Source organism: Protopterus annectens, chromosome 8.part0 (assembly GCF_019279795.1).
Source record: "Protopterus annectens isolate FY-2018-M chromosome 8.part0, PAN1.0, whole genome shotgun sequence".
Lineage (NCBI taxonomy): Eukaryota > Metazoa > Chordata > Ceratodontiformes > Protopteridae > Protopterus > Protopterus annectens.
Window position 1 is genome coordinate 1886310457 of NC_056741.1, and position 19552 is coordinate 1886330008.

General features: G+C 33.8%; 1 protein-coding gene across 2 annotated transcripts in view; it reads left to right on the top strand.

The window, feature by feature from the left end:
* The window catches only part of LRRC36 (leucine rich repeat containing 36), a 495785-nt gene that overhangs the window by 340923 nt on the left and 135310 nt on the right, over window positions 1–19552 (top strand). For both annotated transcript variants that reach the window (XM_044081383.1, XM_044081385.1), the window contains one exon: window positions 11244–11364. In XM_044081383.1, coding sequence (XP_043937318.1) covers window positions 11244–11364 — 121 coding nt within the window. The remainder of the gene's footprint in view (window positions 1–11243; window positions 11365–19552) is intronic.

Here is a 19552-nt window from a genome sequence, read left to right on the forward strand (position 1 = left end):
ATTTCTTTCCCTTTTCCTATACTCTGATATCAATCCTTGATAAGGAAGGCAATCTGTAACCTGCAGTCCAAATAAATTGTTGACATTTTCCAATATCCCTAATTGCAGTCATCCCTATTGGCAGACTCTCCTTTCTCCATTCTTGTGTTGGCTTAGTTCTTAGGATACTTTCTGCTACTTTACGGATATAATATTCTTTATGATTATTGCTATTCTCCTTAAAGGCCTGCATCCAAAATTCAAGTTTCTCCTTGTTTGTTGAGCTCCCCCCCCCTGTTTCATTATCATCCCTTTCCATTTTGAATTATAGTTTTCTGCTTGTGTTATGTATAGGAGCCTTAACTGTGTAGCTCTGAAATACCCCTTCAAATTGGGTAATCCCAATCTACCCTGTTCTGCTGGAAGAATCAGCTTATCCTACTTGACTGTTGCCATCTTCACCTCCCAGCTAAAGTCCTTCAGCTCTTTGTTAATTGCTAACCACAACATCTCCTCTGGTTGATAAAAATATGCCTGACCAGTGTATAAGACTAATATGACTAAAAACATTTTAACTGCTTGTATCTTACTGTCTATAGCCATATAATAAAGCTTACATTTTCGCAGTTTTTGTATTATCCTTGGTTTAGTCTTTTCCCACATATCTTTAGGTGCCACACCATAATCATTTTTAATCCATACTCCTAAATACTTAATTTATCATGTCCCCATAAATATGGATATAGGAGTTATTAGAGAAGATAGAAATTTCTTCTGAAAATATAGCCAGGGTGTAGGATAAAATTAAAGTGGAGATTAAAAATAAGGTGAAAATAAAAGAAATAGAGATATGGTTAAGAATAAGGTGAAAATAAAAGAAATAGAGATATGGTTAAGAAGTAACAAGAATTATTTAGAGGGATTGACAAATGTTAAAGTATTGCAGAACAGGGGTAATCTCACAGAACAAGAAGAGGAACAATTGCAGAATGCTAAACAAAAAATAAGGGATTACCTCAATAATATACATGAGGTTAGAAAGACTGCTGTTAATACAGACATATTGGGTTTGTAACCCAACTTTTAGCACGACTCATGCAACAGAAAGTAGAAAGGGTTGTCACCAAGCTTAGGAAGCTTATAAAAAGAAAAATAACAAGAGATCCTATAGAGTTACTAGAAATATTTTGGAAATGTTATGAAAATCAATATAAAGCAGAAAAATATGGAAATCAAGAAAAGGTGCAAATGGAAATGTTTATGTAAGAATTAAATATGCCAAGGTTAGAGGTAGATGAGGCTCAATTACTAACAGTTAGCATAGGAGAAGATGAGGTAAAAATTGCAATGTATAACCAATCTACAGGAAAGTCCCCAGGAACAGCTGGTATACTTGTGGAAGTTTGGAAGCTAAGAGGGAAAAACTGACAAAGATCTGGAAGGTTTTGTTTAACAGTATTTTAAGAGGAGGAGAAGTACCAGCATGACGGAAGAAAGTGGTGGCATCTGTAATACCTAAAGAGGGTAAAGATCCATCAGATCCAGCTTTATACAGGCAAATGGCAATCCTAAACCATGATTATAACGCGTTTATGTCTATAGTGACTAAAAGAATAGCAAAGGTGATTCAATCCTAAACGATGATTGTAATGCATTTATATCTATAGTGGCTAAAAGAATATCAAAGGTGATGCCAAAATCGATAGATATGGATGAATATTGTTTTGTGGTGGGTAGGCAAATATTTGACAACATTAACAGAACAATGATGATCCAGAGTGAATCAGAATGTAAGAAAATACCACTGTTGTTGGTGGGTCTTGATGTAGAGAAAGCATTTGAAAGAGTAAGCTGAGAGTTTATGAAGAGGGCAATGAAAGCATTTGCATTCGTTGCTAAAATTATAAGGTTGATTACAAGGATATATGAGGGATCAGAAGTGAAAATTAAAGTGGGTGGGTCCTATCTGATAATGTCTGTTTGAGAAGAGGAACCAGGCAGGGGTGTCCTCTTTCCCCTTTGTTATTTGCATTATATTCAGAACCATTGGCAAAAAAAATAAGGGACTCAGAAATTCAAGGATATAATTGGTATGGTAGTCAAGAAAAGCTGGCTTTATTTGCAGATGATATTACTGAATACCAGATAAATCCAGAAAAAGACATTTCAGTATTGTGGAACATTCTTAGACAGTTTCAAGTCTTTTCAGGATATAAAATTAATGAAGCTAAAAGAAGGGCAATAGCTGTAAACTGTGTATCCAATTGGTTCAGCAATATCCATATTTATGGAGACATGATAAAATGAAGCACTTAGGAGTACAGATTAAAATGATTCTGGTGTGGCAGATAAGGATATGTAGAAAGAGACTAAATAAAAGATAATACAAAAAAGGAGAAATTGGAAGCTCTGTTTTATGGATATGGTAGCAAGATACAAGCAGTTAAAATTATTTTAGTCCCTTTAGTTTTATATACAGGTCAGGTATATTTTTATCAACCAGGTAAGATGTTGTGGATAACAATCAATAAACATGTGAAGGATTTTAGCTGTGAGGGAAAGATGGCAAGAGTCAAGTGGAATTATCTGATTCTTTTTTTTTATTTTATTTTTATTTTTATTTTACATTTGTTGACAGGGAAAGTCCACTGGACATAGGTCCTTTTACAGTGGAGGCCCGGAGAGAAAAGCTCCACAACTAAGGTACAAGTACAATAATATAAAGCAGATACACATTAAAATGGAATTAACACAGACAATAATATTACATTAATGAAATAAAGTGTCTACTACAGTGATGTCATGTAGTAGATGCATATAAACCAAGCAATTACAGTTTGAGCTTAGTATGGCTTGACAATGAACAATATATACTAGAGAGTTGGAGAAGGTGTGAAAGGGAGAAACCATTGGTTAAGGGGTATATAGGAAGAAGCAGGTAAGGTTAAAGTGAATACAGATCAGAGGTTAGAGAACAAGGCAGTTTGGGATTATCCAATTTGAAGTGGTATTTCAGAGCTACACAGTAAAGGCTCCTACAAGCAGAAAGTTATAATTCAAAGTGGAAATGGATGATGATGAAACAGGGGGGAAGCTAAAGAAACAGGGAGAGACTGGGATTTTGGATGCAGATCCTTAAGGAGAATAACAATAACCATACATAATATTATATTTATAAAGTAGCAGAAAGTATTCTAACAACTAAGCCAACATGGGAATGGAGAAATGAGATTCTGACGATAGCGATGTCTGCAATTAGGGATACAGTCAATAGACAAAAGGGAATGGGAATTTATTGGAGAAAACTGGCAAAAGAGCCAAGGTACTGGAAGCAAATAATAAGAGAGGAAAAGGTAATAGAATGGGAAGAGCCCAAGAATTTATTTTGACTCCGGGCTAGAGATTGCCTTACCTATCAAGAACTGTTATCAGAGCATAGGCAAAGTGAAAGAGCTATGGGGCATCCTAAATAAAATACCAGCACTGGTAGATTTTTTAGTAGAATCTAGAACTAAAGCTGCTGTTAAAAAAGGAATAATTAGTAGAGCACATAAAACATGATAACTATAAAAATCAATCAGAGGACTTTAGAAAGGACTGGAAAGAGAGATTGGATAAGCAAGTCACAAAGAAACAATGGAAAGGTATATGTGTGCCTCCCAGATTCAGAACAAAGTCTGGAAGATTTAGGATCTTTATTTGGAAGTGTTTACATAGGTATTTTTATACCCCAGGTAGACGCCAAAGAATTTTTCCTCAGGTAGATAACAAATCTTGGAGGTGTGATGGGGAAGAAAGAGATAATTGGGAACATATTTTCTAGGAGTTTAAAGAGTTGGCAGACTTTAAAAATTCCCGGTATACTACTGTATCAGAAATACTGGGTGAGCAAATTGATATACCTAAGGAAATGATTTTTTGAGGTATGATACAGAATCGGAATTGTTTAGACAGAGTAAGGATTTGTTGAGTCTAACTATGGTGACTGCTAAAAAAGCATTTATTAGAAAATAGAATTCAAAGTGTAAAGCAACTGTTCTGGAAACAGTGAATACAGTAACAGAGATAAAATACCTGGAAATGGGATATTTAGAAAAAGAGTAGGACCAAATCACATAGAAAAAAATGTGAATTATGGGAACAATACATGCAGAGAAGGAATGAGGTTTAAAAGAAGGCAGGATTTGAATATTTGACTGACAATGACTGGATAGATTATAAGTGATATATCATGTTTGCAACTAAAACTATGTCATTATGGTTTGTTCTCATTTATATAAATGTATGATTGCCTGTGTCATAACTGATAATTTAATAAAGATGTTTCTTGTTTAAAGAAGTGTATATAATGTAAATGAAGATAAAACAAAAGCGGTGAACTATGATCTAAAAGCATGAACAGGTCCAGTGATACCCATACTTATGGGAGCATGATGAGATGAAATATTTAGAAATATGTTTTAAAAGGGATTCTGTTATGGCAGCTAAGGAGATGTGGAAAGAGACTAAACAAAAGGTAAACCAAGACTTACAAAACTGGAAGCTCCTGATTATGGATAAAGATAGTGATATACAACTAATGAAAATGGTTTTATTTTCTTACTTTTATCAAACAGAGGAGAAGTTGTAGGTGGCAATTAATAAAGAATTGCATGATCCATACTTCCTGGGTGGCATTCTCAGGGTGCAGTGTTTATTTTTAGATTTAAAAAATTCCCCATAGAGTACTTTGACAAAAATGTTGGGGAAACAAATGATAGTAGCTACATAAAATATTCTTTTGAGCTGGGATTAAGTCTAATGTTATCAGCTGCCAAATAAGTAATTACTATAAAATGGATAGCAATCTCTCTACCAACTATAATGGAAGTTTTGAATATTGTAAAGGAGATAAAATAACTTCCATAGAAATATATAGAATTTGTGGTAACAATACATGCAGAATAATGCAGGAGGAGTCAGGTCTAATTGAAGATAGGACTTGATCAATTTCTGCAATGCTGGAGTGAATGAAAATTCTTTCAAAGAAAACAAATATGTATGCTGTACAAAGATAATAATGAAAGCTGGTATTACAGTTTGCTTTATTTTCTATTAATGTATCTGAACCAGTGTTACAATTTAAAATGTGATGATTTAATAAATATGTTTTAAAGAAAACTGTGTATAGAACTTCAAGCTAGCAGACTGTATGTGACTTACTCCTAAAATGCATGTTCCACGCAGTCTTCTTTCTACTCAAACCATATTACCCTGCTTATTTAACTATATGTTACAGTTTCCTATAATGTAACAATTTCTTAATGTAACCAGACTGTGGTTAGTTATGCAGCCCTAGAAGCCACTGAGAAACCTAGCCCAGTTTCCCAACTGTATCAAAGAACTGTGTGGTTAATTGACTTGCTCAAAGTCACAGAGTACTCAAATGAAGCCTGAGGGAATCAAACCCTGTACCACTGGAAGCAGCTTGTTAATAGCTCATTGCCTTAATCCTGTGTGATAACTGGCAGGTATAACCTGTTTTTTTTTTAATTTGCCATAAAACATAGAAAACTGGCATCCTGTTTCATTTGTTGATGAGTAACTTGCATCATTAGATCATTAGATAATAACAAAGCAGGTAACACACAACAGAGATTGTTGATTTGTACTATTTTTCTAGTGATGTATTAGATTACACAGAAGTATATTAAAATTTGTATATACTCTGTATCGGCCATTAAATTATATGGTTACTTCACTTTTATTTTAAGAAGAAGAAGAAGCTCTCACACCTGAAGGTAATGGTGACATGAAATGCAGTTTCTGTCACCAGTCTATTATTCACAAGTCCTATTAGACTACTGATCCCTTTGTGAATGGTATGACTACAGACACACTGAGTGGTTCAAATACTAAAAACAATGAAAACATCTTAGTTTAGAGTTCATCAGCTGAAGTAAAGTGAAAGTGTCAATTCGATGAACCATAGCATAAGCTCAAAGATTGGGCTACACAATTGTAGGCAAGACTTATTCATTTTTACCAGTTCATACCAGATGACAGTGAAAAAGGCTTAACAACTGCATGAAAATTCTTGCACACAAACTAGTGAAGCACTAGGTGCTGAGGCAGAGCTGTAGGTAAGAAGGCATTTACTTTAATAAAACCCCAGCCACCCTGTCAACTACTCAGCTACTGGAGCAAGCATGGTGCTGCACAGACTCATTGTGGCAGTAGAAATCTTATATTAAAATGCTGAGCCCAAGAGTGAGCACCTCCAATAAACAACTAGGGAGGCACTATATTTTATAGATTATTGGGGTGTATAACTTCTAGGTGCTGAGAAATAAAAAGAAAAGATGGAGGCGATAATAATGTGTTTAGTCTAAGATGGTCTCCCTGTAGATGGCAGCCTCACAAAGGATCATTTGGGGACTGCACACAAACAACACTTTTGGCAAAAATGGGGGGTTGCCGTGGGTATCCCCTGTGCCAATTCTTACACCAATTTAGTTCTCACACAGTGGGAAGAGGAGATTATATTTAGTGCTCACCATGAATAGAAACATAAACTCATTTTTTACACACGTTTTGTTGATGATGTTTTTTGTTGTGGGCTGGCACCAGTGAGGCTTTGAATGAATTTATTGACTATTTAGAACATACCACTAATTTCCTAAAGTTTTCAGTACAGCATTCTTATAAGTAGGTAGATTTTTTAGATGTTAAAGTTGAACATTATACGGATGGGTCATTTATTACCAGATTTTTCAGAAAAGCATGCTGGTAAAATGGCATATTGGCCAAGGACAACATGCACCCGGGTTTTGTTTTTAAGAACATCATAAAAGGGTAAGCACTCAGGATATCCAGATTATGTACTGATGAAGAGATTTTGAGGGATGAAATGGTAGATTTTTCATCTAGATTAACATCTAGGGTTATACGTTTATACATGTAGATAAAGAGGTTAATATGGCCTGCAGTCCAGCACCTTGGTTCTCTTCACAAGAGATAGTTAATAGATCTCAATTTCCCCCTTTATCCAGTGGAATAGATGCAGTAGGTATCAATGATCCATCTAGTAGAACTAATATTGTTAATAATCGTAGGAGGAATGCAAATAGGAATAGATATGGGCTTAGTTTACACCTCACATATGGCAGTGACATTAGACAGGTATGTGATGTTATTACGGGAAATTGGAGAATACCACAGTCTGATGATTCCTTAAAGGTCTTGGTAGGGAACTCCCCAAATTTTGTCTTTAAAAGGAATAAAAATTTGAAACAGTTACTCTGTGATAAGACTGATATGGGGGATAGACATACTGATAGGTCAGGTACATGGCCATGTACACAATGTAAAGCTTGTGGTTTTTATTTGTAGAGATACTGATGTTAAGCATCCTACTATGAAGAGAATCTATAAACCTGTCTGTTACCTGTCAAACCAAAAATATAGTATATGTGGCTGAATGTATGTGCTGTCATTCATTCTATATAGGAAAGATGAATTGCATATTTAAAGACAGAATTTTAAGATATGTGTCTGCCATTCATCTACGAGATACTCGTAATGTCCTTTCACAACATATTGTTGAATGTCAGGGAGATTATTTTAATGTTATGGCCTTACAACACATTAAGGATAATCCCAGAGGGGGAGATGTGGTACGTTGTAGAGAATATTGTGAGACTAGGTGTATTATACAGTTAGAAGCAAATAGGTATCCAGGACTGAATGGTGTGGTGCCTTTAAAGCCCATTTTAAAAAGGCATAGACCATATGTTTAATTGTCTTAATTGTTTTATTGCATTTCCATGTTGATTGGTTTATGGGTTTTTAAATACTAATGTGCTTTTTAATATGTTGTACGTCTGAGGAAGGGTTATCCCGAAAGCGCTAACATTTGGAATAAATTCATATTGGTTTCTGCCTTGGTGGTCTGTGGAACTTTTTCTTGCTTCATATTATTGTTTGTACCTCGGACCTTTGGTTCCTTCATTTTTTGGATTGTTTATACTTATAAAGTAACTGGATACATTAAGATCTGTTATAGTGTCAGGCTAATGTAAATAGTGTACATAGCTATTTAAGATGTTATGTATAAATAATATGGAATTCATTCAAATGTATTTAAAAAATAAAAAAACATTTTTGAGAAAAAAAAACTAACAATTGTATTCTGATAGCACCAAACAGTAAACAATCCATAATTCAACTACTCCAGAAAATACATGGGAACCATTAACTCTATGTTGATAGCAGAGCAAATAATTTGTCTTTGTTAAAAAGTGAAAGAATGAGCATAAATATTCCAAATCAAAAATTTAGGAACAAAAGACGCACTGCTTTTCAAAGCAGACTTTGTGTGATCTTACTGAATACAAGGTCCGACTAACATGATCAACAGAAGAAGGAGAAAACATCTAGAAGGAATACCTGACTCAGGGAACTGATACAATGCTGCAGAGACAAATAGTTTGGAACAATTTGGGCTTTCTATCAATACAGAGCATTAACACTAACTAGTGAAAGGAAGCCAATGCTTTATGAGTCTGGCATAAACAACCTACAAGACAATAATCCTAATATGTCTGTAAAAACATCTGTCTTGAAATCAGTGTTACCAGCCCATGATAAAGTGACTGGAAATATAAAGTCAATGTTACTAGGAGACTGATAGCTGTAAATATTCATGCTGTTGGTCATAAATTAAAAGGGGTCTAGTTCACGATGTCAAAAGCTGACAATATAGAAGCTGATATTTCCATTTACCTCAATGTAATGCAGTCTCGGAGTTTGAATATTTAAGTAGGGAGTGTGGGGGGTGCAGGGGGGGCTTGCCCCCTTGCCTACGCTAGTTAGTTTTTATTTTTGTTTGTTTTTTTTTTTAACCATTATTCGATGTTTTACTACATCGATCACTAGAGGTCGACCTTTAGTGATTCGATGTAGTAAGATTTCGATAACGTGATATAGACACATTAAAAGCACTTAAATATATATACATACATAAATATGAATCAGAATGCACTGTAATATTAATGTGAATGTTTATTTTGAATCTTATTTCTCTGTGAATTGCATTTCATATAGCATACGTAGCAGTGCTATCATTTATACATTTATTTATTTTATTTTACATTTGTTGGTCAGGAGATTCCGACTGGATACATGTCCATTTTCAGCAGATGCCCGTGGAGAAAAGCTCCACAAAATAATAATAATAACATGCAAGTAAGATATTAATACATACCAAGCAAAATTATCTTAGGAAAACACATTATTTTACAAGACTGCATAGATTTACAGTTTCATAGTTTCTTAGGAAAAAAACACATTATTTTACAAGATTGCATAAGTTTTACAGTTCCATGGTACAATAATCCTTGGTATTGGCAAGAATATAACTAAAATCACATACTTTTAAAGTTGAAAGTAGGATAGTACTTAGAATGTACTGGTTTCTAGAAAAAGATTGCTTAAGACGACATAAGTAAAAAGGAGTTAAGAAAGATTGTTAAGGTTTGTTTTGTGGGTATTGACTGGGTTTGGGATTGTATGTGTTTACCTGTGGAATGCTGGGGGGAGGTGTTTGAAGCGAAGCATCTTAAAGGGAGATTATGCATCGTCTGCAAGGAGCGGGAGCAAGAGTGGGGGAGTTAGTATAATAAGGGTTAACCTGGAAGATGGCAAGGGCATTGCCTTGTGAGTATTAAATGTTCTTTCAGTAGTTTTTTGAATGTAACCATTGAGTTGGCAGAGTCTTGTATGTTATATATAGCTAAATGGGATTAAATTCTTAAAAAAGAAAATATTATATATGATAATATGTGACAAATAATAATGGTCACATACCAGCTTAAGAAATCATAACACAGTGGGAGGTGTGTGTCATGTAACTTTACCCGTTTCTCAGAGTCTGCAGTAAAATATCAAGGTGTCGAGATCTGTCTGTGTATGAATGTCTCTTCCATTTATAATAACTGTTTATGTTACAGGTACATCATAGTGTTGTAATACAGTGTTTGACCATTACATGGGTTCATTTGGTGGTTAAACATTCATAAAAAAGTTACTGTTTCTGGGTGTGGTTCATCATAGTAGTGAACATGCACATGAGAATATAAGGTATAATAGCTATCCCAGAAATGGATGGTAAAAAATACTGCAAATTAACAAAACATGCTGACAGATATGTATTCACAAATGGTACATAAAAGTTTATCAAATATGATTTCTAGAATCATGGATGGACAGAGAAACTCTCATTTTTTGTAGAGAAGTTGTAAGCCCATGTCCCTATGTTGACGGTGAACTCTTTGACAGTACACCTCAGACAAAAAAAAATTCTTACTGTAGTAATCTCTGAATGAAAATATTGTTTTCAACAAAACAGCAATTTTAAAAATTGTCATGCTCCTGTGAGATATAAGTTATAGGTTAATAAATTTAGCATTATTCAACAGGAAATTTACTTATAAACTAGGAATACCAGTTTTATTAGAAAAAATATTGTTTACAGCACCTGAACCTAAATTATTCCACAGTACTACCCCAGCTATGAAACTGAAAGATGGTACATCCCAAAACATGCATTATACTATTATGCAAAAAAGGAACATTCATTAAGTAGAAACATTATAAAAATCTAGAAAAAAACATGTTTTTATACATTTGATTGTTGTTTATTTCTGATGACTGTTTTCTTTATGTACTGCATGACTATCTAAACGTATTACTATGCAGTACATTACTAGTTTTACTGCAGTAATTGCGGCATTAAAAATGTCCTTTCAGGAGGCAGTTGAATGGTTCTTTGTGTCTTTATGTTTTCCATTGTCATAAGGAATGTGATTCTAGAAATGATGATATTAAAATATGGAGATTTTTGGAATGGTGATATTTATTAAAATATATTTCATATCAGCCTCACAACAAAACATTTTTTACAAAATACCAAGTATCACAAAGTAAAAATATCCTAACAAATATCAAAAACATAGAGTTGTGATTCATTGCATCCGAAAGTTGACACTAAATTCAGGCAGTATACTAGTAACATAGATTAAACACTGATGTACCTTTATGTTAGATGTAATATATTTTCTTTGAGACCAAAATCTGTGGCTGAAAATTTACAAAAAAATGTGTAGGCTGAGAGTTAGGGGAAAGGTATACTATATCATAAAAGCTATATTGTTAGTCTCATGAAAATATGGGTATTTGCACCTTTGTACCTTGTAAAGTTATACTGGTTTTCTTTCATTTTAAAGGATTGTTTGAGACTAAAGTTTGAGAAAATAACAGAAGAAAATAATATTCTGAAGTCTAAGCTACAGAAAGCAGAACTGCCTTCCAAGAACAACTCTACAAGAAATCAATCTGATTTTGCAAGTAGGTTTTTAATAAGTCTCAATTAACATTTATGAAATAATTATTCTTCATGTTTACATGTTAATCCTGAAACTGCATATTAAAATTATTATAGATCATAAGCATATCATCATTTATATTATCATATCATTATGTATTATGTGGCTATATACTGTGAAGACTGTAAATTTCAATGCTTCCGAATTCAATAGTAATTAGTATGTCAGACTATTGAAACTATAGTCATAATATCATCAATATTGCTGACTTGCAAGAATGGGGAAGGTGCTTTAACTTCTTATGACTATAGGCTTCATTTTGGGAGTATTGCATGCTTTATCAGATTCAGTGCATCAAACCTGAGTAACAACGTAGACAAGACTGAAACAGTGCTGACACTCTTCAGAAATCAGATAATATCAGAGAGGAATTGCATAAGAATTTCATCCCTTTTTTATAATTTAAAGCAGCAAAGAAATATGAATATCCTTGTACATGCTAATATGTTTACACATAAGAAAGAATATATATGAAAATACTTTGTGAGCTAAAGCTTATTATACAATAAATATTTAAATGTTGAAATAAGTAGGATCTACATCTGACACAGCTACCTTGATGTATAAATGATGTTCTCTAAATACAATATTCTATTGATTATGCCATGTGGCATAACAGGAAGGGCCAATACAAGAGTCAGACTGTCTTAAAGCTCTTTTTAACTGTATCTTTGTTAAGTTAAAACTAATCAAAGCAACAGATGTCAATATTTATACATATGAAAGTATATATGTATTTGTTGCTTATTAGCAGCCTACCCTAATAGTAGGTATCGATGACTGTCATATAAGAAATTGTGCCTTGAGCCTGAGAACAGAGCTGATGGATACTGCACTATTAACACCCGGTGCTTCAGATACAACAACAAATACATATATACTTTCATATTCATAAATATTGACATCTGTTGCTTTGATTATTTTTAACTTATTATAGGATATATTTAATTGTCAGGTATGTTTTATATGTTTTTAATCGCATTTTTTCTTTTTTTACTGTGAGTGCAATATATATATATATATATATATATGTGTGTGTGTTACTCTTTAAATGTTTATATGTCCTTTCAGGACATTATTTTATCAATTAGTTAATGATGACAACTAATTTGTTGGAATAGCATATATAAGGCTATTGTGTAATATCCTGTGTTATTCTGAAGAAGTTTCTATTCAAGAGATGAAAGCGCTCAGTAACCATTGTTTGTGTGGACTGGATTCTGGTCTCCTGCTTTTTGGATATTAACTATTGGCTGTTTTCAAATCATAGGCCCCTTGCACACGAAACATACATGTGTTCTTTGTTACACCTTCCTGATTGTATTAAATTATATTCCTTGTATAATATAGTACAGTTGTTAGAGGGCGTTTTAAATTTATTGTTTTGAACATTTTTCCAGTAAACAATGAAACAAATTGCATGCACCAATAATGACAAAACTGTCCAATTCAGAACATTTCCATCATAAAAGTCTACAAGCCACCAGTATCAGTAAATATGCACAATCTCTGCAGAAGCAAAATTCATCTAAATAATTCCACATTAAAGAGATCTGTAACTAATGAAGAGGTTGCTGCTAGCAAATAACTTTATATCTCATTGTTTCATCTACAAATAAAGTGCCTGTTGCCCTTGAGGAATAAATTACCCATGTTACATTACAAAAATGATAAGTTAATAATATTGAAATAGGGAATGGATGGCAAACCGATAACAGGTTGATAGTTACTAGGTATCCCAGCCAAAGATGACAGTCTCAGGAATGCAGCATCCACCCCCTTAAAAGTACAATACAGTACAGTAATGCATCTATATACTGTAGGAGTAGAACCCACAGCCTTCTGCATCGAAAGCAAGTACACTCCCTGTTGTGCTATTAACAATGCAAGCAGACTCAGCATAAGCAGCACTAAACGTCTCTTCCCCTGAAGCTCTTAGCTCCTTGTAAAATCCACTCGACACTCAACTGTATCTGTCTCTCAGCTTTGCAGCACATGAGGACAAGAAATCTGGAAAAAGCCAAAATGTATTGGGGGGGACAAAAGCCCAAAAACCAGGGACACATTTTAAACATTGCTTGTATAACCTTGGAAAGTTGCTAGAATAAAATACTGTGCTACCACCATGCATTTCACTGCCAAGTCTTGAATCTAGGACCCTGTGAACTACACACAGAGCAACATACCACTATGCCAAATCAGCTGTTTCTTGAAAGACAGCAAGACTGAAACTTAAATGGCTGTCATTTAGTGAATTCAGTTCTCACCATAGTTCTCAATGTCTTAGCACAAAACACCTGGACAAAGCCAATAATAGGGGAATACAGCCCCAAAAATAGGGACAAATTTGAAATATTGATCTTATAAACTTAGAAAATTGCTAGAATAAAATGTTTCATGTTACCATGTACTTTCTGAAGAATGTGAAGTCTGAAATTCAAATGTCTGTCATTATTTAGTGAATTCAAAACCCAGAAAACCAAAGATTTTATGAGGAACAGAACAGAACAAAAATATGAGGTAAAAATCTGAATGCTTTCATAAGTGGTGGTGGGTAGGGAATTCAGGCTCTTGCTACCTGCACCTACAATTGAGGGCTTGATCCTGAGTTGCTCTCTCTAGCCACCAGTTACAGTTAACTGGGGCATTACACACACACACACACACACACACACACACACACACACACACACACACACCAGTACCTGAGTAAATCTGGATGCAGAGTCCTGTCCTCCATTTGTTCCATCCTCAAAATTCACACACACCACCAGTACCTGAGTAAATCCAGCTCTGGATGCAGAGTCCCATCCTCAAAGTTCCTGGTGCTGGCTTAAATAAGCCAGTTCCCCATCCCACCCTCCATTCAAAAGTCCACAGAATAAATAAGCAAGACAGTTTCCCATCCCATCCTCCATTCAAAATTCCACAGAATAAATAAGCCAGTTTCCCATCTTCCATTCCAAAGTGTTGTTTCTTAGCGCCGGACAGTTCCCCATTCAAAAGTCTGCTCTGAGTTCTCTTTCTTGATGACAGAATGCCATGCATGCGTGCTCTGCCTCAACTTGTTCCGAGCATGCACAGACTGCAGACCTTGTAGTCCGATACCCTTCCAAACTATGTGGTTGTAACCGCATAGATTTCTGGGTCATCTGTAGACTGCTGCCTTCTTTCTGAATCCAGACTGGTTAAATAGCAGTCCAAATTCAAGATTACAAGCATTCAGGCATGGAGTTCTGGGATTTTTTTTTTATGTTGGTTTATAGCTGGGGATTTTTTTTTTATTTTGGTTTACAGCTGGGGGCGGGGCTGCAGTCCTGCAGTCCAATATCATGAGTTGCTACTGGTAAGCAGCCAAATGCATCTATGTTTTAGTTTTATTGGATTTCATATGCTAATATACTTAGTTATTTATTTAAGTATTTACATTTATTTACAGGTAAGTCTGACTGGGCACAGATGCCCTTTTTCAGTAAGGCCCGGGGAGAAAAGCTCCAAGGTATTTAATCAATATTTACAATAGCAAATTTAATAATGCAGTTTCAGTGAATACATAGCATGATAGTATAGCAAAATTTGTAAACTGTAAAATAAGTGCCAGGAAACGTTGATGCTCAGTCCGTGCAGTTTATTCCACAAATAGTTTAAAAACAAGTGAGACCAAAAGCAAACGCCAACTAAAAAACTTGTATTAACGCTCTTCAATAACAGTTCAGTATGCGTTTTCGTCCTTCACAATAGGACTTCATCAGACAAAGCTCCATAGTTAATTCCTTTCATTATATAGTAAATCAACTTTGTTTAATTATGACAATTGTCCATAGACATTTCTCAATTAATTCAAACTGTCCTATCAAATTGCACATACTCATGAATATTAATGCCCATCAGAAAAAAGTGCAGAATACTTAAAATGCATGAATTCATTGCTCTCATTAAAACTATTTCTCATTTTCATTTATAAATATGTACATTGTAAATATAAATATTCATTAAATAAATAAATAAATAATTATAAATACATTAAAAACTCATTTTATATAAAAAAATGCTTCTTTCTAAAAACTTCTATTTAAAAAACTTCTTTTAAAAGAACTTTTATCATTTCATTCATTGAACTAAGAGACTGGTGTGTGTTATGCAATAGTGCCCTCTAGTGTCCTTTGTAGAAAATGTATTTTTTTACTACTAAAGCTTATTAGCTCTTATTTTAAGTAAGGGAGTTATGGTCAAAAAATCATTCATTCCTGGTTTGGAATTAGAATCTAAATTAATCTGCCACCATAATTCCCTACTTTCCAAAATTTCCTCCCATAACCCACCCCTGATATTTGGCAAAACTTGGTCAAGAACAAAAAAATAAAACTTATATTCGGGACAAGTGGTGGAGTGTTTATATAAAGCATTTGTATTCTTGGCTTTCAGAATGTCATAATTATGTTCATAAATTCTTCTTTTTAAACATCGTTCCGTTTTCCCCACATAAAATGACTGACATTTCTGGCAAATAGCAATATAAACTACCCCTACTAAGCGCACAGTGGATCGAGTGGAAAAGGCTGAAGAGCTAGAAGAACCAAAGGGGAAAAGAAAGAGGGAGCTCATTGGCGAAATTGATGAAGCCGGCGACCTTGGTAATGGGACTATGTTTAACCCGCAAGACACCCCGAGTATCCTACTTGATAGATCCACTGAGGAAGAAGCTGTTAAAACATTTAGCAAGGACTTGGGTGCTAAACCCAAACGGAATGCAAAACCGAATCCTGGTTTGCAAGGTACTGTTGCTTCCAATAATAATAATAAAAAAACAACTTCTGAATGGCTCAAACGAGACATTCAGTTTGGTAATTTTACAAGCAAAAATGAAGTATTCAATGATGGTGAGACTTACGGTATGAAAATTGATAGACTAAATATTTTATTAACTAAGCACAGAATACTCAGTATTGAGAATGCTTATTTGAGAGAATGTTTACAAAGGGAGATAGTTCCTAAAGGTTTAAGGGTATATAAATACCCTAATAATGTGCAGATTGGCTCTCATTTTCATAAATGTTTGATTGAAGTTTTTAACAAATGTGGTCTGGAAGTTATGAAGTTGATTATAAATGACAATGAAAACAAACAAAAGGAACTGGGTGGGGAAATTGAGTTACTGGATACTTGCATCACTACAGATTTAATTCATGGTATCAGGGAAGAAAAAGACAAATATCTTCAGATGAGAAAGGAAATAGACATGAAATGTGATGAAGTGATACAGCGTAAAATGGGTAAATTGAATAGAGATATAAATGAGTATGAAAACCACACTAATTACCCCAAACCACTACATCATGGGAATAAGATTAATAATTATAAAGGTAATTGGAACAATAATAACAAAAGAAAGAGTGATTATTTTCATTATAATAACAGGAACGGGACTGGGGAAGATAATAAAATGTATGGAGACAATTATGATGTAGAATTTCCACCATTAGAGGGAAGGGGAACATTATACGAAAGTAATTTCAACTATAAAGGAAATTTTCAGAATCGGGGGGGGAGAAGGGGGAGGGGGAGATACATGTAATTACCCCCACCTCTGTTCATAAAGATTTGAACACTGAAATAATAGTACATGAAGATGTGAAAAATACTTATAATAATTTCACTATCTATAATTTCAGTAGTTTAATATTGGAACCCAACCATTTTTCATTATTTAGCAAAGGACTGAAATACATTCCTAATAGGAGAGGGGACATCACAAATACTATTTTAGATATTAAATTATTTACTAGAAAAATCAATTTAGAGATAATGGTTGGCAGGGCTGGCTTTAAAAGGGAAGGAACAGGAGAAAGCATTTTAAAGAGAAAGTCAACTTTTAACCCTCCGTTAATCCCACAAATAAAGAATTTTGAAAATGTGGTGATAGATTCAGTCAGAAAAAATTGTAATAAAGGATGGGTTCACCATAATCTGAACAAGGAAGAGAATGAAGTTTTAAATAATCTAAGTAGCAACAACTCATTAAGGATTATGAAACCAGACAAGGGAGGGGGAATTGTCATTATGGACAAAATTTTATATGAAGGAAAATTGAATACTATACTGAGTGATGATCAAAAATATGGGGTGGTATCCCTAAATGAAATCAACATAGGCTATCATAGAATTGACACAATTTTAGAAGATTTAATGTTAGAGAAAGTAATAGATGATAAAACCTTTAAATTTTTGGAAGTTAAGAAACCTAAAATAGCTAATATATTCGGGATACCCAAAATTCATAAGAATATGACTAACCCCCCCCTTAGACCTATAGTTTCTGCTGCAGGATCTAAAACCAGCCCTTTAGCAAAATTCGTTGATTTTAAAACTAAGCATATTTGGTTAAATAACAAATTAATTTTAAAGGATTCTTGGGACTTCTTAGGGGCTATAAAACAAGATATGTTCAGTGAAGATTTATTATTTATAACAATAGATGTTATAGATTTGTTTGGATGTATTCCTTTTAAAGAGGGGATGGATATGTTTGAGCAGATGGTATTTGGAGATGAAAAATTGAGGCTGGAAGACAAAATTGCTAGCGTGACACTAATGGACACAGTCCTAAAATACAACTATATTATGTTTGATGGTGAATACCATCAACAAAAGACGGGTGTAGCTATGGGGGCAGTGTGTGCCCCAACATTTGCAAACATTGTTCTAGCCAAATGGGAGGAACAATATATTGTCAACTGTAGGTTTCAAGAATGTTGGATAAAATACTACAGATTTTTAGATGATATAGTTATTTTATGGAGAGAGTGTCAAGATAAATTTCTAGAATTTATGGAATACATCAACAAAACCACTACATTTTTGAAATTTACATATACTATTAGTATGGATTCATTGAAATACCTAGATATAGAAATATATAAAGAAAAAGGGAAATTTGAGAGTAAGGTTTTAGAAAAGATACATACGTGAATTCATTTTTACATTATGACAGTGCCCACCCCCTTTACAGTAAGAAAAACATAGTAAAAGGACAATTTGTAAGAGGTTCTAAGATGACGTCGAGTGACATGGACTTTCAAGAGGAATGTAGGATTTTAAATAACATGTTTTTAGAACGTGGATACCCCACTGACTTTATAGACAATTTAAGGAAGGAAGTGGAGATAGGTAGGCAGGGTAGATTTAGACCAATTTTGGATAGAGGGAGAGATACTAATGTGGAAATAGACACACATACTTGTTTTAACAGGAACAATAATAACAATAGCAATAATAAAAATGAGCAAGCTAACTTTATTAGAAGTTTAATAGTTGAGTATAACCATTCCAATTTCAAGTTGAGAGAAATTTTTAAAAAGGAATGGAGCAAATTTAGCTCCTTAACAGACATTGAAGAAATAAACACTATGGAACCAAAAATGGTGTATAAAAACCCACCAAATTTAGGCAAGATATTGGAAAAAAGTAATGTCACAACAAGAACAGGAAATAAAGGGAGGAAAGGGACATTTAGATGTGGGAGATGTACACAGTGCCCACAAATTATTAACAAAGAAACAATCTACATTGAAAGTAGAAAAAAATGGCTCAAAAGTTATAATTTTTACAATTGTGAAAGTAAAGGGGTAGTTTATATTGCTATTTGCCAGAAATGTCAGTCATTTTATGTGGGGAAAACGGAACGATGTTTAAAAAGAAGAATTTATGAACATAATTATGACATTCTGAAAGCCAAGAATACAAATGCTTTATATAAACACTCCACCACTTGTCCCGAATATAAGTTTTATTTTTTTGTTCTTGACCAAGTTTTGCCAAATATCAGGGGTGGGTTATGGGAGGAAATTTTGGAAAGTAGGGAATTATGGTGGCAGATTAATTTAGATTCTAATTCCAAACCAGGAATGAATGATTTTTTGACCATAACTCCCTTACTAAAAATAAGAGCTAATAAGCTTTAGTAGTAAAAAAATACATTTTTTACAAAGGACACTAGAGGGCACTATTGCATAACACACACCAGTCCCTTAGTTCAATGAATGAAATGACAAAAGTTTTATTAAAAGAAGTTTTTTTAAAAAGAAGTTTTTAGAAAGAAGTATTTTTTTATATATAAAATGAGTTTTTAATGTATTTATAATTATTTATTT